General features: G+C 28.2%; 1 protein-coding gene and 1 long non-coding RNA gene across 2 annotated transcripts; one reads left to right on the top strand and one right to left on the bottom strand.

Moving 5' to 3' along the window:
* Positions 1 to 1,688: 1,688 nt before the first annotated feature.
* Positions 1,689 to 3,462, bottom strand: LOC109802138 (protein BIG GRAIN 1-like B). The gene has a single exon (XM_020363364.3). It carries the CDS (start codon positions 3,066 to 3,068, stop codon positions 1,791 to 1,793), a length of 1,278 nt encoding a protein of 425 aa, XP_020218953.1. The 5' UTR covers positions 3,069 to 3,462; the 3' UTR covers positions 1,689 to 1,790.
* Positions 3,463 to 6,996: 3,534 nt separating this feature from the next.
* Positions 6,997 to 11,009, top strand: LOC145958185 (uncharacterized). Its single transcript, XR_014433835.1, has 2 exons — positions 6,997 to 10,175; positions 10,492 to 11,009. It is a non-coding gene; the product is annotated as an uncharacterized LOC145958185 (long non-coding RNA).
* Positions 11,010 to 25,057: the final 14,048 nt, after the last annotated feature.

Raw genomic sequence — 25,057 nt, 5'->3', positions numbered from 1 at the left:
ATTTGAAATGGAAGGAATGGTGAGAGCTGGGAAGAGTAGGTGGTTTCACACCCACTATCCGGTATATATTATGATTGCTGTACTTCCCCACTTCACCAACCATGAAAACAGTAACAGTTTTGGTGTTTAAATTTTGAAACAAATCATTTTTATTAGATTACAAAGTGATTTTTTAAGCTAATTATTACACAGTTGCATGCCAAATTCCCTTCACTAATCAATTTCTTAATGTTTTGTCATTTGCGGTTAGGGCATCACAGGTCCACGCCCTACAAAGCCACTCTTCACCTATGACACTTTAAAGCATAGGATAGCCTTTTCTTTTCCTACAGTCCAAGCCAGCTACCTTTCAAAGTCTAGATTTTTGCCTTAACAAATGTGTTAGTTAAGGCCAATCATCTTAATTAGCATATCACACTGTTATGATTTAGTGGTCCTCCAAAGTTTATGTTCTTAATTCTTTTTATAAACTTAATTAATTCTTTTGTTTTCTAAATTTATGCTCTTTATGCCCATTTATTTTGGAGAATAAAGGAACGAAGAGATAAACTAATTTTTATATGGGACAAAAAAGAAGAAGAAGAAGAAGAAAAAGGGAAAGAATGTCACAATGTTTGATTGCAGAAGAACAAGGTTAGAGAAAAATTAACAAAAAGAAAAGTAAATAACAATTTTAGACTCCGAATATGAAGGTTCCTGTGTGAGAATCCCCATAAAGTCGATTTTTTTTCTTTTTTTCCATTTCATAATAGTATTTGTATTTTACGTAGTCTTTTTGACATGGAAACTAAAGAATATCTATGATGAGCATGGAACATTAAAGGGGAAAAGATTAAATTTGGCTTGAGATCCATTTCATTGAAGAGGATGAGACAAAAAATTTGAAAAAGCCAAAGAGAAACATGAAAGAAACAAGAGAAAAACATAGAGAAAGGAGTTTGAGATATTGGAGTGATTTGGGGTTGAAGGTAAGAGATAATTAGCATCATTCAGTGGTTTGCATTAGCCTTTGAAATAATTCAAAGACAAGCTCTTGGCTTAGAAGCCAACCAATTTGACATCAAGGTTTTAGAGAATCCAAGAAGAGATATTTTGTCCTCATCTTTGGAGACCATACCTTATATCTCTACCCCTTCTTTTCCATTAAACCCATCATTTGACCTCTTTTTTGCTGCCTCCAAAATTAACACATGTATCTGGTGAAAATTTCCACCAAGTAATTTTACCAACAAAAAAAAAGAGAGAGAGAATCGTTTTAGATGATTAACTAAATTAAATTTTGAAATTTTAAAAGAGAATCAAAAGAAAGGATCCATGCTAATTAGATTAACATAGCCACTTTTTGACTATTGCTCCCACGCATATGAGATGCATGAAGATAGTGTTAATTTCAAGCAAAAGAGGCCCCCACACATTGGAGAGAAAGCAAAAGCCCTCTTTTCTCTTGCCATGAATAAGTGTAGAAATTCTGCCTTTGCTTTCAACTTCATCTTCATCTTCTTCCCCTTCTTTAATTGCTTTTTCACCCTTTTCCCCATTTCTCGTGAAAACATCCTCATCAAATGTTACCCTCTCTTGCTCAATGATATTGCATGAGGTAAACTCTTTAACCACACAACCAAACCAAACACAACACCATGAAGAACACTAAAAATAACATAATAGAGAAAGACAAGAAAAGAATTAGATTGAAGAACCCAAAAAAAAAGGAGAAATCTTATTATCTGATGTAAACCCCCACACCATTAAATTCTAATTAAAAAGTAACCCCACTTTTTTTTCCCTCAAAATTACATAATGAAGCCATTTGCAATGGCTCTATTGGTATTGAAATGGGTAGTTTCATACACAGGCAACTCTTCCCTATACCTCTCAATCCCAATTGCTGATAGATTATCCAACTCAAAGAGATCAGAACTTGAACAACTTGCCACATCATCATCATCTTCTTCTTCATCTTCATAATGCATGACATCATCAAACTCCACTTCATTCTTTTTCTGATACTCCTTCAACAAATCTCTTGCCAACTCCTCCACCTTGCGACTCTCCTGCATGACATGCAACCTAAGCTCCTCACTTCTGTTCCTTCCATTGGAAGCCATCAAATTGTCTTCACCCTCATGAAGATTCTTGTGTCCACAAGGCCTACAATCTTCATCCACTATCACACTCACAGGGCAAAACCTCACTGATCTCTTTGCACCTGATCTTGAAGAAGGTGTTTTGCTTAAACAAGACCTTGAAAAAGAAGATGCTGATGAACATGTAGAAGAAGGTTGTGCTGTTGCTGATGCTAATTTAGCATCAGCAGCGGCACGATCTGTTGCAATCGGGATCAGGACGGGATGACAAGTTGATGTTGTTGTTGAGACCTTTGCTTTTTTGGCACTTCCACTTGAAGTGAAGAGAGAGTTGAGAAAGCTAGCAAGCCTTGCGCCTGGTGAAATTGGTTGCTTTGCTTTCTTCAACTCACCATATAGGATTTTCAAGGCCTTGGACTTTGTCTTCCCAAAACCATTCTCATGTTTTGGCTTTTGGGTTTGGGAAGAGTGGCTCCTGTAGCTGTGGTTGTGGTTGTGGTTGTGAAGTGCAGCATCAAAGTTGGTTTTGGTTTTGGTTTTGTCATAGACGCTGGTTTTAATTGGCTTTGGCCTTTGCACTCCATAGAAGGACTCTGACTCTGAAGAAGAGAACCCCCCAGCAGAGCTTGACTCAGAGGAGGTTGAGCTCGAATGCATGGAGAGTGTGTTCGAAATTGAATTACTTCGCGTTCTTCTCTCAAATTCCGTCAAAGAGTTCCTTCCCATTAAGACTTTCTCGCTGGTTCTCTTCTCCATCCAACTCTCCACCTTCCTGGCCCTGCGAGAGTTGTGTTTCTCTGCTTCAGAGTTGCTCTGTTTCTGCTTCCTCATGGTTTCTCTGTAGAAGATGAGTTGCTCTTCCTCCTTCTCCAACTTTGGATCTTCGTCGATGGAACGGTAGATAACGTCTAAGAGAGTGGAAGAGAAAGAAGGGTTTTCTCTGTGGTGCTGTTTCCTTGAGGGTTTGTTGTCCCACTTGTCCATTCTGTGTTTTTATAGAGAACAGAGAGGAAAACAGAGAGGGGGTGAAACAGGGGATTTTGGGTGGTAATGGTATCAATTACTTGGCCTTTGTTGTCTGCTTCAAATAGTAGTACTGTGGAAAAGCTCTAGTAGAGGGGAATCATGAGGAGAAGGAAATGATTGTGAGAAAGGACAAGGGCATGGCTATATTTCCAAAACAAATAGTGTGTGTGAGGACATAAGAGGAAAGAGGAAGAAAGAAAGTAGGAGACATGGGTGTTGATGAGTGCTTGATGGTTTAGAGAGAGACAGTAATGAAAGCCGAATTCCACGCCTCAGAGGAGAAGAGAGAACAAAGGATGATTGAGAGAGAAAGAAAGAGAGAGAGTTTTGGAGAATGGTTTCTTTTGGATCCTCTTATAAGGGTTGGGGAGGAGTATAGTTGGCCAGCCTGTCAATAATGATGTGGAATTTCACTTATTTTAAACTAATGTTTTCATTATTCAATTCACCTTCTAAGTTTAGTTTTTTTCCCCCTTCATCGCATGAATTGACATTAGATCCTTACTTTTTCTTTATATAAGAAAAAGAAAAGAAATGTATAGTTTTTTGTAGGGTCATGCAAAGCAGATATTGATCCTAGATGTTTTGATCCTGCAAAGAAGATTCCACTCTTGCTTCATAAATTTATTGATATCTGTCTTAATTTTGATGTAGTAAAATCTTGATTGTTACCATCGTTAATTGGTGGCTTTTATGATTAAAAGGGTGGTGGTGTTGATTATAGAGATGGGAAATGAAAGGTATGAACATGTGGAGCACTTTCAACATAAGGTATTATACTGTTTTATGAGGCATTGCAATTCATTATACTCCTGTTTGCACAGTCAACTAATGCGGCTCATGAACTAAACTTTGGGCTTTAAGACTTCATTTATTTTTCTGGATTCTATTAATGCCCGTGACATCTTCAAATTAAAGCTCTTCTCCTTTTGCCTATTTTAATGAAGTGCAGTGTGGTATAGCTAGCCCTATAGGTTTGCCATTGGAAATAAAATGTATGTGTGTTTGCTAATGCATCCATCAGTTGCCTCTTAGATGTGAATCAGTAAAAAAGTAACTCAATACCTCTGTGATGTAGATTAGTAACTCTGAAATAAACACGCATAATATTGGGGATTTTCCAACTGTGAAATACAATTTTTTAACTTGCAAGAGAAAAAAAAGGTTGGAATTATTTTTTTTTTAAAATTTTCACATTATTTATGCTTTTAGGAGGGGGAAAAATTCTAGCATGGAAATGGGGTGGCCAAAAATAATGCATTAGTATAGTGGTATATGCAGTTTCAAGTTTTTAATTAAAAGCATAAGTGGTATGCTTGAATTATAAAAGCAAGATGAATAGGAATCTATGGTTGCTCGTGTCATTTATGGTTATGGAAGCTGACTTGATTGACAAAGCAAAAGAAATATAAACACAAATTAAAAATGGGTCGTTCACTCACTTCAATTGTCAAACTTTCCTCTCCTACGTGTCTATACTTGCTAGGGCTTGTAGGGTGCAAGGGAATAGAGAGTTAGTGGGAGCATGGTGTGTTTATTTCCACAATCATTGCTCTCGTGGCTCCTAAACTTTATGAAGAGAAAGAGATTGAAGCAATTTCCAAACGAAGAATTAAGAAAAAGCCATGAGAGATTTTATTAATTAACATTAAAAAAAGTGTGGGAGCAAGAGAGTGGGAATATGAAAAGAGATGAAAAGTGGGATTAATTAAGTTGATAAGGTTGAAAAAGGCACCCAAACAAATAAAATCAAAACTATTTCTTTAAGTGGAATTAGACTCAATTTTCTTAATTAAAGTTTTGAGTTTAAATTTTATAGATAAAAAAATATAATCAAAGGAAAAATCTCATCAAAGTGATTAAACTCTTAAAAAAAATTAGTTATCGATAAAATTAGTCGATATTTTACACTTATAACATAATTAAAAAACAAATAAAATGACGTTGAGATGTTGTTCTACTATTAGTTTTTGGCCTCACTCTCTCTTTCCTTATACCTTCCCTTCGTTCTCAAGAAAATATTTCATAATGAAACGTACCAGCTAGGTTGCTAATATAATAACACATCCACCAAGTGTCATCTATAATTATACAAAAGCAACTAATACACAACCCTTGTAACAATCATGGGATGTTATGATGATACACGAGTCTCAACTCTCACGTTTCATGTGTAAGAAATTAATAATTTAGTACGTATGAAGTACTTGGCTAGTTAAAAAATGATTTTCAAATTACAACTATTTTATCAAGTAAAACAAATTCAAGATTCCATTATCATGCCACTCGTATGCACTCTATACTATTAACCATCTATGAGAAATTGATTGTGGAATTGATGAGTAATCAGTCCAAAATTCCATTCTTAGGAGTGAAGGATGTTTAAATCATGTGTGAGTTGGATTTTCAAGAACGAATGAGTCAAATGATATCTTGCTTGAGTGAAACAATAGTTCATACAAGGTAAAACTTGACTTTTTCACCAATTTAAGACTTTTCAAACTAATTAATTATAAAAAAAATTATTTATTGCTTTGATGCAATTTCGCCACATGATAAAAAAAACTTATTATTTTATCATTTTTATATTTTGTTTTTTCTTTCACCTTAACAAGTGAAATGCACAAAAAACTAAACATTTAACACCTTTGCTGCAACATGCTGCAACATGGGGCATAACACAAGTGCAATTACACCAATGTCTTATGGAAAAGCAACAAAGAAAATAAAAGAAATTAATAATGACCTACATGACTTAGAAAATAGTGTAATCCACCACATGCATGTTCTTCCATGTTAGATGTTAACGTAGGTCTCTAATTGTCACCTAGCTAACACAATGCTATGTTGTAGAACATTAATGAACAAGTAGTACATGAGAGGTTGGAGTATTTTTCCTGTATGTCTCCATTCATGCAAATGATTCTATTATCTATACAAACCTAGTTTCGCATTTGCAATGGATAAAAAAACTGACTTAAATTTGTCGTGTGTCACACACTATCACTACAAGAAAAATTGTTATTATCTACGGAATATTATCTACGGAAATTTTTCCGTAGATAACATTTAATTATCTACGGAAATTTTTCCGTAGATAACATTTAATTATCTATGGAATATTATCTACGGAATATTTTCCGTAGATAATATTTAATTTTCTACGGAATATTATCTACGGAATTTTTTCCGTAGATAATTTCCAGTTATCTACGGAAATATCCGTAGATAAGTTATCTACGGAAATTTCCGTAGATAAGTTATCTACGGAAATTTCCGTAGATAAGTTATCTACGGAAAAAATTCCGTAGATAAATTCCGTAGGTAAAACATTTTTTTTTATAAAATAATTAAAATATTTAATTTAACATCATTAAAAAAAATAATCATTATAAAATTTATTTATTTTAGTTTAATTATTTATTATAATACTTTTTATTTACTAAAAAATTATTTTTAATTAAAATATAATTTAGAATAATGAATAGCTTTAACTTTTGTGTACCATATTTAATGGAAAACATAAAGAAAAGATGAATTCAGTTTTACTTTATTAAACGTAAGAAACAAATTAAAGATTGAATTTTTTTAACAAATAAAAACTAATATAACAATTAATAATTTATATTTCTATTTATATTAATTATAAATATTTCTTATATTATATAATAATTCATATAATTTATTTAATATTTTTTAAGTTAAATTTGATTATCTTATTTTTAAAAGATTCAATAATTAATTTTCTTATTTAAATATTAAATTTATTTTGAAAATACTCAATTGAGTCTTTAATTTTTTAAAATATATTAATTTAATCAAATTTCTTTTCCTTTTAACTTCAATTATTTTTAAAGATGAATTAAATATATATTATTATTATTCATAATATAATAATTAATTATCGAGTGGTGTGTAATACTTAATAAAAGTTACACCCGGTATTACTGTTAGTATAACCTGTTTGTCTATATATATAGAGACAGAGACAAAGAGACTGAGGAAATGAATGGAAGAAAAATAGTTAAATATATAGTTGTTTGATTATATGTATATAGTAATAGATAAAGGGAAATATATATACGTCATCTTGTAACTAATTTTTGTCTCCAAAATAATGGATAATTATATACCCTCAATTCTTAAGAAATAAATAAATAATTTTTAGTTATTAATTTAACTTTTTATTAAAAGATTTAAAGACATGAAATGTATAATGGTATGTGATAACCTAAATAAATAAATAATTTTTAATTATTATTAACGATCAAACTGTTCAATTTAAAAATTTTAATGCATAGATCAAATTTGCAAATTTGTAAAAAATTTAAAAATCATTTGATACTTCATTTCATTAATTCAAATTGACGGATAATCATAGAATCATTTTATACATTGATTAAAATTAATGAAACGAAGTATCAAATGATTTTTAAATTTTCTAACAATTTACATATTTGATCTATGCATTAAGAACTTTAAATTGAACGGTTAGATAATTGAAATTTCATAGAGAAAATGAGTTATTGAACGGAGTAAGTCTATGTAACTCTTAGAGTAAAAAGATCCATCTTCTTTAATATATATATATATATATATATATATATATATATATATATATATAATTTGCTTTCCTTTTGTGTTTCATTTTCTGTTTATGGTTTTTTAGTTTATTAGTTGTCATCGTACATGTGTTTGTTACCTTTTTCTTTAATTTGGATTTTATACGATGTAAGTTTTAATTAGATATTCAGCGAATCATATTAATAAAGATTTCAACAAATTATATTACTATTAAACATCCGATAAATAAGGATATATTTAAAGAAATAACTTATTTAAGATATTATATAATAAATTTTTATGTAATAAGATCAATGAATAATGATATGTTTTAAGAAATAATACTTGTTTATCATGAAAATAAATTTTGATTGAAAATAAAATAAAAATATAAAAAGTAACTAAATAACTTTCAAAATGATATTCTATATCACAATAATATTAAAATGATTTTATCTAATTTTTTTTTAAAAATAATATTAAAAATTAAATATTTTTATAAATACTAGAGATGTTAAATCACTTTGTGCCACTAATAATGATAGGTAGATAAAATATTAGAAGATTTTACGTAGTTATTTAGAGAGAATATAATTTTTTTTATATTCAAAGAAAAAGTGTTATACATAAAACTTTAAGATTTTGTTAAAATTTCAAAATTGAACTATTATTATTGTTATTATAAATATATTATTATTTTAAATTTGAAATACTATTATTTTGCATTTAAATTAAATTATATTAATCATTATTTTCAAGTTTAAATTAAAATATTATTTATATATTAATTTAATTAATAAAAAATATAATATAGTAATTTTAAAAATAATTGTATTTTAAAGATATTTATTTCCTATTATTTATAGGAGTTAAAATGATAGTTTTTTTTTTAAATAAAAAATATATTCTTAAAACACAAAACGTCACAAAGAAGAGAAGAGAGACAAAGTTTAAACCCTAATATACAGAGAAGAGAGGCACGAGGTTCGTGAGAGGCACAATTTTAAACCCTAATATACAGAGAAGAGAGGAGAAACGATGTAAAAATAAAATCCAGGAGGTGTTCTACATCGGTTTTATTTACAACCGATGTAGAAATGGAAACCCTAATATTCTCACGCCCAAAGACTCATCATCAACAATCACCCAAACTCCGTGCTGCGGCGTGTGGCGAACATGGCTAGGCAACTCCACCTACGCGAACTTCGCCCCCTTCCTCTCTTTCCCCTCTGCCTGGGACTCCTTCATCAGCTCCACCACTCACATCCTCTCCAACTCTGTGTCTGCGCCCTCGTCTTCGAAAAACCCTTCGTTTCTCTCTCCCTCAACCCTAACCCCTCCCTCCACCTCCTCAACCCTACCTACCTTCAATTGCACGTCGACGACGTATACTTCCCCCTCGACAACGCGCAACATGACTCTAAGGTCCTCCAAACAAAAACCCTACCTCTTCGCTTTCGCTTTCTTTTCGCAGTTACTTACATTCTTTTCTTCCTATTTTCAACACCATTCCAAAATTCCACTACACCTGTTCCCACCTGCACCATTTCTAACCCTCCCTCATTTCTGCACACAATCCGCTACTTTTTCTTCCATTTCCTGATTTCCTACTTTTCCTATTCTCGACAAACACTCATATTTACACTCTTTTTCACCTTTTAAGCTCCTCTGCTCTTCTGGGCACCGCTAAAGGTTCTTATTTTTACCTCTTCTTTAAAAAGAGTGATTTTTATGACGGTGTTGTTGCTCAATGCTCTTTCTATTGGGCTGTTCAAGGCCTTTGATTCATTTGTTTGATGAATCAGTGGGTTTTGGTTTCTGGGTTGGTGCTTGATCTCCTTGGTTGGTTGGTTGTTAGTTGGTGATTTTGAATTGTTCAAGTTTTGTTGAGCTGATGAATTTTTTTTTTAATAATATTTTTTTATGACATTTGTTGGATCTTGGTATTGAAATTTTGAAGTTGGATTTTTGGTCCTAGGCTGTTCTGGTTGGTTGTTTTTGATTTTTTTGTTCTTTTTCTGGTGTTTTGTTTTTTCCTCATGCTTTCTGGCCTGACCGACTCTGAAAGATGATTTATGTGCATGTTGTTTACAGTGTTTTTGAAATCTTTAGCCTTGTTTGTTTGCTTTTCTTCTTCTGGGGTTCTCTGGATCTTGCATTTCTGGATGTGTTCTCTCTGATCAGGTTTTTTACTTTTGAATTTATTGGTGAATTGGCTGGATTGTGTTTTGTTTGCTTTAGTTTTGTGGTGATTACTTTTGAATTTCTCACTTTGCTGGTTTTTCATATCATCTTCTTCAAGGTTGTTCTGGTGTTTTCCTTACGGAGAAAAATAAACTCACATGGTCTGCTTTTCACCGCAGCATACCACTCGAATCCTTCAAGAGTGGAGCTTGATATGATCATTGATATTGTGGAGTAAGACCCTATTAATTTTGCAAATGCTAAATTTTGCTAGGACCAGAAGTCAGCCAAGGTCTACCAGATCTCTGTCTTTGGGAGGTAAGATTTTAAAATTGATAATAAATAGTGGTATAACTAACTCTCTGTTTATATTGAATCAAGCTTAGGTACTTTAAGCTTTAATCAATTTTAAAACTGTCTTTTCTAGCACTTCAGTATAGGGTAGTTTGGAGTCTTTGGACACTCTTGATGTGGCATATGTTGTTCGTAATTTGTGAATTCATTATTTGTCAAAATTCTGTAATTTATTTTATGTTTTGTTGGTTGTTTACTAATAATTCATCATTACATATCATTATAATTAAATTAATGTTTTAAGATAAATTTATTCTTTTTTCTATTTTTTGTCTTTTAGGCATGGATTATGTGGATCCAAAAAGGAAGAGCAATTTTGTTGGAAAAGTTCTTCTTGCTGCAGCATTAACAACACTATGCATTATCGTGATCACGAGATCTCCATCTTTGAATTCCCCTAGTCCGGTACCCTATATTCTTATGTGAGTTTTACTTAACAGTGGGTGTGGGTCTTATTCTTTATTTTGCGGGTTTTATTCCCAAATTAGTGGGATATATATGAATTTAAACTGATGGAAGAAAATGTGTTAGAGATTGAGTTGCTTGCACTTCCAATTTTAAATGGATTCTTATTCTAATATTGAAAGTGAAATATTTGATCCTGATTGGTCGGAGGTATGAATAGATGTTGCTAACTCAATCCAGATTATTTGGAAGAAAGCATAGCCTGAGCGGAACCCCTATTGTGTTGATTGTTGAAGCGGATTTTATTTTCTTTTATTTTATTTGATTTGAATTGTTTGACTGTTTTGAATTTGAGTTGCTATTAGATATTTTGGTGCTGGTTTTCATTTTTAATTATTGTTATGCAGTTTTTTGTTACATTTTTTTTTCTGATTGGATCTTGTTTTTGAGTTGCGTTGCTGGTGCTTGTGTAGTTCTGTTGATAATCTAAGAGAAATTGTTGTTTTTTTTATTTTTTTTATTTTATGTTTTATCTACGGAAATTTCCGTAGATAACTTATCTACGGAAATTTCTGTAGGTAACTTATCTACGGAAATTTCCGTAGATAAGTTATCTACGGAAATTTCCGTAGGTAAGTTATCTACGGAAATTTCCGTAGGTAAGTTATCTACGGAAATTTTCGTAGGTAAGTTATCTACGAAAATTTTCGTAGGTAAGTTATCTACGGAAATTTCCGTAGATAAACGCATCCGTAGATAAATTCCATAGATAAACGCATCCGTAGATAAATTCCGTAGATAAACGCATCCGTAGATAAATTTTATATCCGTAGATAAAATCCGTAGATAACGTTATCTACGGAAAATTTTCCGTAGATAATGTTATCTACGACCTTATTATCTACGGATTTTTTTCCGTAGATAATCCGTAGATAATTATCAGTTATCTACGGATTTTCATCATTATCTACGGATTTTTTCCGTAGATAATGCTGATTTTTCTTGTAGTGTATAACTTGCTTTTTTGGTTTTGTGGAGTAGAGGGGAGAGGCATAACTTCTCGACATCGTGTCACATGTCTGGTAAGCTTCACTCATGTAAGGAGCAAAACTTGTTTATTATTTAATAATTCATACATTTGTTTGTTGCAATTTTTCTTTGTTGTATTTTTAAAGCAAAATAAACATATAAAAATAACAAAAAATTATCAGTTATATTCTTTTTTACAAAAAAAAAAAAAAAAGGATAAAACATGACTTTATGTAAGATCAGAATCAATCACTAATTTTTTTTTAGGATTTTCAATAAAAAAGAATATATATCTTATTTTTACTTAAATTTATATGAAAAGATATAAAATACAATAAAATTTGGATTCAATCTCAAGTCCTAATTAGTAAAAATGAAATGACTTAATTAATCATGTTACTATTACGGGACAAATAATTTGTCAAATGACAAAACCAATCCCAAATTAAAAAATATATTATATTTTTTTTTTTTCAATAACTAATTTGGAAAAATGTCTTGAATTGATTAAAAAAACCGCAGTATAACTTTCAAGTCGAAAATTAGTGTTTATATTTGAACAACATATTAAAATTGAGGAGATGATAGAAAACTCTTTTTCTCTTCTTAATATATGATGAAGTTGAGAGTAAAATGAGATTCATTATTATCTCCAACTCCTATATGCGTTGACCTAGAGCTTGTGCAGTAAAACCTATTATTTTCACTCATACTTTCATCATATAGCTAAGCACTTCAATTTTGGCGTTTATCACTGATCAAAAACTTAGTTTGAAACATGCTCCACTTATTACTTCCGCAATTAATATCTTAAAACTTAAGCAATATGACTTTTATCCTTTTATAATTAAGATAAAAGATCTTTTTCTATCTTTTAATTTTTGCTTCGTTTTCCAAAGTAAATTAGTCAAAAACTTTTCTCAACAGTATATATAACGGAATGGAATTCAAAATCACATATTAATGATTTGATTTGATCAGTTCCTTAATTTAGTCTGAACAAAGCATGTTATATTCTGTTTTTGCTCATTTATATATAATGTATATGAACCTGCAAACCAAAAAGCTCGATCAATTAAATAAGAAAATGAATTACTCACCAATAATGAGTACATATATTACATTATATATGAATTCAAATAACATCTAATTAACTCAAATGTTAATAAAAGGTAATTTTACATTCATAAAAATCTTTTTATTTCTTACGAAATTCATCGTAGGATTCAAAAGTTATATGATGTCAATCATACATGCGCGTGCTTGTCAAATTTTTGTAATATAATATGTAATGACATTCTAAAATATTATATTTTAAAATTAGTTCGTAAATATATTTTTGTTAAAAAAAAATTAGTTAATTTTGACTTTTATAAAACAATTATCCATTCAATTCTATTTTTAGTAAAAATATAAATGTCAGTTATTATCATTAACATGACAAAGCAATTATTCATAAGCTTGAATATGTCATGTATCTAAACTATTAAAATTGGTAGATGTTTTCTTTCACTCATTTAGTTTTTATAATTTCACCATGCAATGCCAAGGCAGATATGTAAAGCCTTGCAACTACTTCTTATAGATTTTCTGTATATGATGAATTAGAATATCTTTTACACTCTTAGTAATAAATTAATATATATTTTACTAATAAAAAAATGTTTCAATTAATAGAACAAATTTAATTATTGTAAACTAAAAGATGTATTTTACCAAAATTAAGAATGAAATGAATAACATATAGAGAAACTAAAATTAAAATCGACTAAATTTTTAGGAAAATAATTAACATATTTTAAACCTAGCTAAAATTAGTATAAAATATGGTTTTCATAATTATATTCATGTGATATAATAATTAAGATGAATTACTCATCTTACTTTTACAACAAATCAATATTAGTCTTAATACGTATTCATTTTTGCTAATAGAGAATCTAAAGTAATGTTATGGAAAAGGTTAAGAACTGGTATCATATCATGGGGTTAAGGAAACGAAAGTAATATATTGTGAGGGTTAAGATTCCATTTAGATCATTGGCATGGGGACCCAAAAGGCAGTGATATGCCACATTGACATGGCCTCAATTAAGAAAAAGTTACATGCATTGTGCCCCATGTTTCCATTCTCATCATCCTTTCATAGAACGTATTAAAGTTTATTCCTTATGGATATCTACGCTTTAGTCTCCACCAATATATCATACCTTCTAATAGACATATATACCACTACCATAGTCTATAGGCCATGCTGTGCTATATAGCATTCAACCGTTATAAAGTTATAATTATGCTAGCAGGAGGATCTATACCGTATGGTGGCTGACTTGCCCGAATACCCGAGACCGTAACTTATGCCAAGTACCCGAACCCGCCGACCACTCCCAGATGGGGGCGAAACATGTCGGCGGCGTCGGCCAAGTTCGTCGCCCTCATCAAGATAGTTACAGAGAGATTAATTAACATAATGCATACCCCTAATTTTCTGGGGCCCAGTACCTAATCGCGGCCCAATAAGAACTACTATAAATAGGACCCCAACGAGATATGTAATTAATTCTGAACTACCGCATTTATTACGCCGAACACTGACTTGAGCGTCGGAGTGTTTTTGCAGGCACCCCCACTTGATCTCGGACTAGGATAATTGAAGTGAGTGTCCTAACACAAGAACAATATCCATCCATGATACTATGTGTGTGCATTTTTATTTGTTAAATTTAATTTTAAATGCGGGTGCAGCATTATATAAAAAAATTATTGAATCTAAAATTCACATACAGAGTTAATTAAGGATATATATTGTACGTGCACTTTTTATTTCATGATCCACCACGTATGGATTATGTTTTTTTACTATGCTATAGTATACGATATGAATTGATGTTTAGTAATATGAAAGCAGTCATTTCACATAATGCGTTTGTTTTTTTCCTTTCGGAAACTTTTGTTTTTGCACATTGTGGGAATAGTTATTGTCTTAAACATCTTTGTTTTGGAGGAACTAATTGTCCCACGTTAATCACACTTTGTCTTTCAAACGCAAAAGGATGAGATACAAATTATAATAAAAAAATAACATCAAAGTTCTTAACGTTGCTATTGCTAAATATACGTCACACTATTTGTAAGAGAACATTCAAGATGCTGCTAATTCAACTCCTCGATCCTTTCACACACACGTACAAATAGATGGATAAAAAATTAAAAATTGACAAATTTAATATCCGATGTATTATTTATTCTTGTTTATATATGGAAATCAATGCAATATAATATGCAATTTATTCGGGGGAGAAAAAACATATTATAACAAATGTTACAATAATATGGGTTAGTTTCCATCAATTACTCTCCTACATTTGGTTACGTAAATTATTATTTATAGATTCGTCACTTTTTAGAGCTTATATGGGTTAGTTTACGTAAATTACCCTCTCTCACACACACACATATATATATAGAAAATAAATAAATTTAATATGTTTAAGTTCAATTCAACTGAAGTTAAAAAAAAAACTACACTTACAAATTTTTATTATTTTTGTATTAAAATATATATTTTTTCGTCAAACGTGATTTTAAACTAATATTTAATAAGTAACCAAATTATTAAATAAAAGTAACAAAAAAAAATTAATATTTAATAATTCATATTTTACGTCAAATTTTAACAATCTAACTGTTAAATTAAAAGTTCTTAAATTATATATCAAACCTACAAATTTTTAAATAAAAATTAAAAATCATACGATGCTTTATTGTATAGATTCAAATCAATGTATATAATACTTTTATAATTATCTATGAATTGAATTAACAAAAGGAAGTATCAAATAATTTTCAATTTTTTTAAAAAATTGTAGACTTGAGCTAAGCATTAAGAACATTTAATTCAACAGATGAATTGTTAAAATTTGATATGAAACATGATTTATTAAGTGAAATAAAGTGTATAAAATGTTACTATTGGAGTAAATGGATATTTCCTATAATACTTATTTCGCTCTATAATTCATATTTTACATCAAATTTTAATGATTCAATCATTGAATTAAAGATTCTTAATGCATAGATCAAGTCTGCAAATTTTTAAAATTATTTGATACTTCATTTTATCAATTCAAATCAACGTATAAAATACTTTTATGATTATCTATCAATTTAAATTAATGTAACGAATTATCAAATAATTTTATATTTTTTTTAAATTTGCTGACTTGATCTATGTATTAAGAACTTTTAATTTAATAGTTGGATCATTGAAATTTAATGTAATGTATGAATTATAGAGTAAAATAAGTTTAGAGAAATTTTCTTGGAGTAATGAATCCCTCTTCACCTCATATATATATATATATGATGAGGAATTCACTCAATAACTTATGATTTATATCAAATTTTGACCATTTAACCATTAATTTAAAAATTCTTAATTCTTAGATTAAATCTATCTACAAATTTTTGAAAATATTTGTTACTTGGTTTCATTAATTTAAATCAATGTATAAAATATTTTTATTATTATCTGTAAATTTGAATTGATGAAATAAAGTATCAAATAATTTTTAATTTTAAAAAAAAAAATCATAGACTTAATTTATGTATTAAAAATTTTAAATTCAATCGTTAAATCGTTAAAATTTAATATGAAACATGAATTATTTAATAGAATAAGTTTCGTTGAAATAATCGTATCTTTATATATATATATATATATAAAAAATAATAATAATAATAATAATAATAATAATAATAATAGAAATTACTAACTCCTTAAGAAAGAAAAAAAAAATTAGACTAAGTCAACCCGATTTAAGCACAAATGGATTCATCGATATATAGCTTAGCTTTTTTATTTGATTAACATTTTCTTAAATTTTTTATGTAGAATTTTAGTTATTTTTTCATGAGAAATATATAAATATATGAATAATATGAAATTTTATTTTTTAACACGACTAATTCTACCTTTTATTTATTTTTAAAATTAGAAGAAGAAGAAAAGTATACACAAACAATAATCCATAAATTATAATCAGTAATTAGGGAAATGTTTTATATTTATATGTATAAATTTGTTTTAAATTTTTTACTTGGAGATAGAGTCACAATTGGATACAGTATTTTACTTTTATAAGACCGATTCGATAAAGTAAAAATAAATAAATAAATAAATAAATAAATAAATAAATAAAAAGTTATACCTTCTTAATTAAAAAAATCATTTGGATAACTTTTTTCGCTTTCAATACTATATTAAAAAAAATCTCTTTATATATATAAATTAGTAGATACTACTACAATAAGATTTAATAACTTAATATTTTTATAAAAATAAAACATATATCATTAGAAGTGAAATAGTATAATACAATAGGTGTGTATTTAACCTAAGTTGACTCAAATTTAGTTAATATAAGACTTGGATTAACTTTTTTTTTTAAAGATAAGAAGTAGTACAAAAATAATTGCAATGAGGATTGAACATATACTCGTATGTTTCTAACTATATCCCGATTCCTCTCCATCCAACCATTAGATTAATTTTAATGGTTACAAATTTGGACCAACTCAACTTATAATCATTTTTTTTAATAAATACCCATGATTGTCTCTAACTATCCTAATACCTTGACAAATAATTTATTTCTCTTATATTTATATTAGAAATGTTTTTCACTCATTTTTCTAATGCTAGTTTAATATTGTACAACCACATCATGATTATTATATGTGAAATCAATGAGAACTAAGCTAGGTATTTTTAACGATTCTTTTCTCTCAAGCATATTTTTTATTATTATTTATAAGAAATGAACCAAGAAAGAATTAGGAAGATTGTATCCGGTTCTATTCGAATTAACGATTTCAGGAGTTTAATTTGCAATAAATACCAATTAACCTAAAACAATTTTTAGATGACTTGTAAGATGATTATTATAATAATAAATAGTTTATGTATTCTCAAGTGTAAGAAAATCATATATTATTATTCCATTACAATTATCAATATTTATATATATGATAAATTTGTTATTTTTTATAATAATTAACCGTCTAAAAAGTCATAAATATCATCATTTGTGAATAGTTGATAAATTGATGATCCATTATGCTTAATATTTCAATAGGTAAATTACAATATACTTTTGTACGACGCCCATTTACAAGAAGAAATACACACGCATGGGGTTACATTATTGGCCATGTATATCAATGATGCTAGGATATTAGACCAATTAAGTTGTGTAGGTAGCACACACAACACAATGAACTACATATGGTGGTTTCCACGAGATGGAGATGTGAGAATTGAGATTGGTATGATTCTTTTCTTTAATTTTCCTTTTGGAAAAAGAAAGAGATGCATGAGGCTCATGTGACACCTCTCCACACTACAAACACTTTGCAAAGTTGGTTGGTAGCCATTTTACAAAGGCATGGCCATGCCACCATCATTTCTTCTCTAACTTGCTTAATTTCAAACCGTGCATGGGTGGGTCACCCCCACAACCTTAGCTTCAATCAAACACAATATATTGCTTTGGCCCATTTTGATCCATCACTTATCATAAATCAACCATGACTGCGCCTTCGTCCCTATCCTATCCGTTTAACTATTGCACCATAAAATCATTCTAAATCATTCAATTTTTCATGCTAACTTCTTCATACATCGTTTTTCTTAGATGACTAAACCCACTAAACAAGTGTATAATTAACTATACTAAATAAACCTTAGAATGTAGATATGGGTCAACACAATTTCATGGAACATATATATATATTTTCAATATACTTTTCTTATAAATACACTTTTCTTATATTCGACATTTTTAAATATGATGCGTGAATAAATAATAAATGATATTTTTTAGTAGATTTTAGATAAATTTTGACATTATTTTAAAATTGTGTTTTAAGTCTAATTTTATCTTGGAAAACTAACTTTAAAGATGAAAATTATATTTCGCACTTAAATATTCTAATTTATATTTAATAGACACATAATGACTTGTGTTTTTTTCAATAGTCTTAAAAAATTTTGCTCTATCTTCATCAAACTTTGGTATATGTACAAGAGCTTGAACGAGAAACTTCGGTCACATCCATACTTTGCTTATGGCTATTGTATATATCTAACTGATCAAACAAAATTAGTTACCCTTATGAGACAAAACACTCATTAGTTTCTGATTATTAGGAAGCAAAAGCAAAGATGAACAAAAAAGAGGTTTTATGATTACACTAAGGTGGAAACCCTATTCTGTGGGTGCTCTGCTTAGTTTCATTGGAAGGTGAGATCTATTGTCAATTTTGACCTGGTAAAGATGATGATTTTATACGCTTCATATTATGCAATTTCCATAGTAAAACTAACAAGCCATAAACAATCATATATTACTTTTATAGTACTTGTATGCATGAATGAAGGCACGTGCAGCATATGAGACTATATATTCGCTGAAATAATTTTTTTCATCTCTTGGATAAATATATTTCTACTTACGTAAGCCACTAGCTACACGTATACTTCTGTCTATTTAATTTTCACACATAACTGTACTATTTAGTTGGTGCTTAGTAAAGGGTTTATGATCCTATAATTGATTATGGGGATTAGACATGTTTTATGAATTCGAGCTAGAAGTTTCGTGGACGTAGCAGACATTATGTATAGTGCTAGACACTAATCATCAACCATTATTGATCTAAAAGATCATAAGCAATTTAGTTTTCTTTAAAGAAGATCGGGTATATTGGGTCTAATAGATAGAAGAAAAATATCAAGAGAATAAAGTTTTCTCCACACCAATATACTTAAAAAAAAAAAAGAAGAAAACCAATTATCTGCCAACTATATTTTAACATGATGATTTTAATATAGGGTTTTGTAAAACTAAAGAAAACGCAAAGGATAATTTGTACAAGTGATGAACACATGCAAGAAGGTGACATTCAGAGATTTATTACAGGATTTGCTTTCATTTGAGACTGTTCTAGTGGCATGTTGAAGGGATGAGTTTTGATTGAAAATGGTTGTTCTATCCGTTGCTCTCGTTTGGGAGTTGTTACAGGTTTTTGGTAATCATAAAATAGTCTCGAAACAATATACACTTTCATGTAAGAAAGAAATTGAGAAAAAAATAAAAACATTTCTCATTAATCACCTTATCATCTTTTCAAAAAAGTTGAAAAGGAAAGAAAAACGAAAAACAAAAATGAAATTTGAAAATATTATTTGTTTGGTTATAAGATGAAACAAAAGAGAGTGGTTTGTTTCTCTTTTGCAGATGATCATAGAAGCTTAGGTTAGGTTAGCGATGGGGGTTGGTTCATTTTAAATTTGTATGTTGCTGTTCCTCGGGATTGGTGTAGCTTTTCTTTTTGTATTATCAACACTACTTTTGTTCAAAGTCTGAATCTCAGGGTCACTATAACCGTGTTCATAGGGACAACGTACCCTTCTTTATAGGGTAGTAGGACCAGTACTGCACGTTCACACTCTTCAAACAACTTCTTCTTAACTTATGCACTATTTTTCCATATCATTCTTTCACCTAGCTAGCCTTTTTTCCTCTTTGATTCCTCCAACTAATTCACTATAAAACTCATTATCATAAGGTTAATTAATTGGAATTTTAAGCACTTTATCTTGCTTTTAAGATTCCACGTGTCGTGCACTTATTTATGTTACAACTTATAATCACTATACATGCAAACATTTTTATTTTGTTTTTACAATTACTATGATCATTAGATGATAACTTTGCTATCCCATATATGTTCTCGCTTCTCTTTTTCATGGCACAGAATTTGAATATCACACTAAGGTTTGTGTTGCGTATGTATTATCTTCCAAATCTAATTTCTTGATCATACTGAAAATTAATCTCATAATCGATTAAAAGACCGAAACTTGTAACGATATTCATCCTAAGAAAAAGTCAGTTAAAATTTAAGTGATTGCTAACCATATTGTTTCAAATGTAATTTTGAGTTATAAGATGATAGACATTCATGTATATATCAATCTTATATATTAAATATGAATAATCATTTGGTATAAAAATATTTTTATGGACTATTATTTGATAGGAACATTTTTAACAATTTTTTTAATTTTTTATATAATTTAATTTCTATTTATCATATTTATTTATAAGTTAAAATTTAATAATTTAAAATAAATTATTAAAATTAAAATAATCTTATACCTCTAAAATATTTGTCGTGAATCAAAATTATAATTATTTATTTTATGTCAAAAATATGATTTATATATTTATAAATATCTATTTATATAAAATTTAAATATTTAAATAGAGTATTTTATATGTTTCTGATTTATTATAAGATGAAGATATTCATGTACGGTAGTGGCAGACTTACACTCATTTGAGGGCGGACAAGTGCAACTCTTCAATTTAATTAAATTAATTTAGTAATATATATGCTAAAAATTATATATTTTTCACTTCTTAATTATATATATATATATATATATATATATATTATTTTGTTTTATTTTTATCCATTTATTCTATTTTATATAATGATAATTATTATTATTTTTTATTTTTTTTTAAATTTGTCTCCATTAATTCTCGATGTTGGTTACTGAATTATACATATCAAATTTATATTAAATACAAATAGTTATTTTACACAAAAGTATTTTAGAGACTATTATTATTCAACATGAACTTCTTTAAGAATTTTTTTATTTTTTTTATATAATTTAAATTTTTATTTATTATATTTATTATGAATTAAAATTTAATAATTTAAAATAAATTATTAATAATTAAAATAATCTTATAACTCTATAAATTATTTATCGTAAATTAAAATTAAAATTATTTATTTTATATTGAAAATTAATTTATATTTTATATATAAATATCTATTTATATAAAATTTGTATTCATATGTTTGTATAATTTAGTATAAAAATTAATTATCTATAATAAACATTTAACCTATAAATGCATAGACTAAAATACTGGATAACAAATAAAATAAAAAATCCTTATAATTCAATATTACTTCACCATATTAATACCTTTTTAATAATTACACATTTAAAAAGAAATTTTCATTTATATATCACACTTAAAAAATCGTTTACCAGCATAAATATATTATTTGCTACAAACTTAAGAAATTTGAAAATTCTAGTTCAAAACAAGAACCAGAACATGCAAACAATTTCCTCAGAGTTGTGAAATAGTAATATTCTTTATAAACTCGTTAATAACTAGCGCCACATAAACGTTGGAAGGTTCTACAAAAATGTAATTTTTTTAATATAAATTACTACACAGTTCTAGAAATATTTGGTCAATCGTATTGGACTTAGTTCCACTATAATGAAAATGTACCAAATTTTAGCAAACCAAAATACTTTTATCTTTAATTTTGTCATATATATATATATATATATATATAAGGAGGGTTCAAATGACACCGGTGTAACTTTTACTAAGTGTTACACCGCTTAATAATTTTATATTAAATGTGAATTTTGAAAATTCAACCGTTAAATTGAAAGTTCATATATCTTTGATCATATATATCAAATTTTGTTAAAATTGAACAACTTGAAGGTAATCAAAGTGTTCATATTTTAATATATTTTGAAATATATATTACGTCAATTTTATTTTATGAGAATGAAGTATCAAATCATCTTAGATTAATATAAAATTTGATATATATGATCTAAGAGATATGAATTTTCTATGTAACAGTTGAATTTTTAAAATTCATATTTCATATAAAGTTATTGAGCGGTGTAACACTTAGTAAAAGTTACACCGGTGTCGTTTGAACCCTCCTCTATATATAACTTTATATGAAATGTGAATTTTAAAAATTCAACTGTTACATAGAAAATTCATATCTCTTAGATTATATATATCAAATTTTATATTAATCTAAGATGATTTGATACTTCATTCTCATAAAATAAAATTGACGTAATATATATTTCAAAATATATTAAAATATGAACACTTTGATTACCTTCAAGTTGTTCAATTTTAACAAAATTTGATATATATGATCTAAGATATATGAACTTTCAATTTAACGGTTGAATTTTCAAAATTCACATTTAATATAAAGTTATTAAGCGGTGTAACACTTAGTAAAAGTTACACCGGTGTCGTTTGAACCCTTCTCATATATATATATATAGATCAAATTATTCTAAGAAAGTGTTTGATACAGGAGAAAAGTTTTTTATACTCAAAAATCATGATTGCTGAAAATGATCAAAATTCATTTGATTATATATAAAGATTATCACGTTCAATTATAATATTACTTTCTTGAGTATATAAATATTTTTTTACAAAAAAAAATATTCTTTATTAAAATAATATCATTAAAATATCATATTTAACTTAAAATAATTGTAAAATCAAAAAACGATCTTAAATCTCATGAGAGGTTATAAGTTTTAATGATAATAAATAAAATATTTTAAGAAAACTTTTTTAGATAAAGCAAATAATATTTTTTGTTTGTAAGACAAAGTACACTAGATGAAACACATCATCTGAATTCATGCTACATTTATTTCTTTTTATGAATTCAAATTATCTTTTAAGTGCATTAAATACTTTATTCCTTAACAAGTTGAACAAGAAAACTTTCTTGAAGACATGAAAAATCGCTAATATTGGAAAGTCAAATCTCTGCGTCAGAAAGACAGAAAAAGATCCTAGAAATCACGGAAAAGAAGACAGGAACTCTAAACACGCCGCACTACTCTGATATAGCCATTGCTTTCTGTCTCACCTAAACGAAATGATGATAATTAGCTGTCAAGATCAAATAAGAGACGAACATTTTCATGCAAAGCATTAAATGCTTGCAACAACAATTAATTTACTCTTAATTTCTCTCTGATCTCGAAGAGAAGAACAGATGAAGCATCTTGAGAATATTGCTTAACAGCCATCTTCTCTAAAACTACTATAAAATGATCAATCTTCAAACAACGACAATACAATGTGAATCAACATAAATAAAAGATCAATACTTATTGAGAAATTTGCATACCGCAAAGAACCTCTTCAATTTTTGTAGATCTTGTACATAGTTCTTTGTAAACTATTTGTACTTAATTTTTATAACATCACGTTTAGAAGAAACGAAGCTATCTTTGTAACTCCTTTCAAATTTCATTGTAAGGGTTGAGACTGGAGAGGCTTGATAAAAGAATACTTAGTATTTGAGCTTGAAGAGGCTTGGTTGAAAAGAATACTTGGTGTTAAGTCTAGATAGGTTTTCTTAAAGAAAACTTGGGTAGTTGCTTAAAGAGGCAAGTCAAAGACTATTTAGATTTGAGCTAGAAGTGACTTGTTGAAAGAATACTTGTATCTTAAAAAAGATAGTGGAACTCAATCTGATTGGATTGAGAACGGGATGTAGTCTATGTGTTTAAAACGAACCAATATAAAAGATCCATGCTCCTTCGTCTAATTACTTTTTAGTACTTTGCCTATCAAAGCTTTTACTACTACACTGCATTAAAAAAGGTATTAATTTTTTATGTACACTATTCAACTTCCCTTCTAGTATGTATCTTTTTCTCCAACAATAATAAATCAATAATTTACATATATAATTAAATTATACACAAAATGCATAGTAAATGAAAGTCAAAAATATAATTCTAATTGTTCATCTCAATAAGAATAAATTTAAATTAACAATTAAAATTAAAATATAAGTACACAAGAAAACAATTAAAAAAACATATATAACATTATTTTCAATGTTTTAAAAAGTGATTTGGACCCATCAGTTCAATAGGTTGAATCAGGAATGTAGTCACTCCAAGCTTTGAATTAGATCATTTATGTAGTTGACCAATTACAAATCGATATGGACTAGCAAATTTTGTGGTTGAACTGGGGAATTAGATCAACTCAAACCAATTCAACTAATAAAAACGCTTTTAAAAAGATAATAAAGAGAACATGCACCACATGCGAATTGAGCCGCGTTCCTTGGCATAGAAAGAAACCAATTAACATTTGCACCAACCATTATACCAACAAGTTTAGTTATTATATAAGTAACATAAATAATTTCTATAGTATAATTAATTTTAAATTATATATTTAATAATATAATACATATACACATATTATATATATTATAGTGATATTAATTACAAGTATATTATATATATGTACATATTATTTATAATTTTAATATGTATTAATTTATGTAGTTCAACATGCAACTTTCTCATGTATTTTTTCATATAAAATAATAATAATAATAATAATAATAATAATAATAATAAAATAAGATGGGAATTGAATCTAAGTGAATATGATTATTTAAACTTATATTTTTGGAAAGTTTTTTATGACATGATGAAT

Source organism: Cajanus cajan, chromosome 5 (assembly GCF_000230855.2).
Source record: "Cajanus cajan strain Asha chromosome 5, NIPB_CcT2T_4, whole genome shotgun sequence".
Taxonomy (NCBI): domain Eukaryota; kingdom Viridiplantae; phylum Streptophyta; class Magnoliopsida; order Fabales; family Fabaceae; genus Cajanus; species Cajanus cajan.
Note: the sequence above shows the minus strand (reverse complement) of the source record. Positions and strands in the feature narration are given on the sequence as shown.

Excerpts from the sequence above, each read along its gene's own strand:
- LOC109802138 (XM_020363364.3), bottom strand. The coding sequence starts at position 3,068 with ATGGACAAGTGGGACAACAAACCCTCAAGGAAACAGCACCACAGAGAA.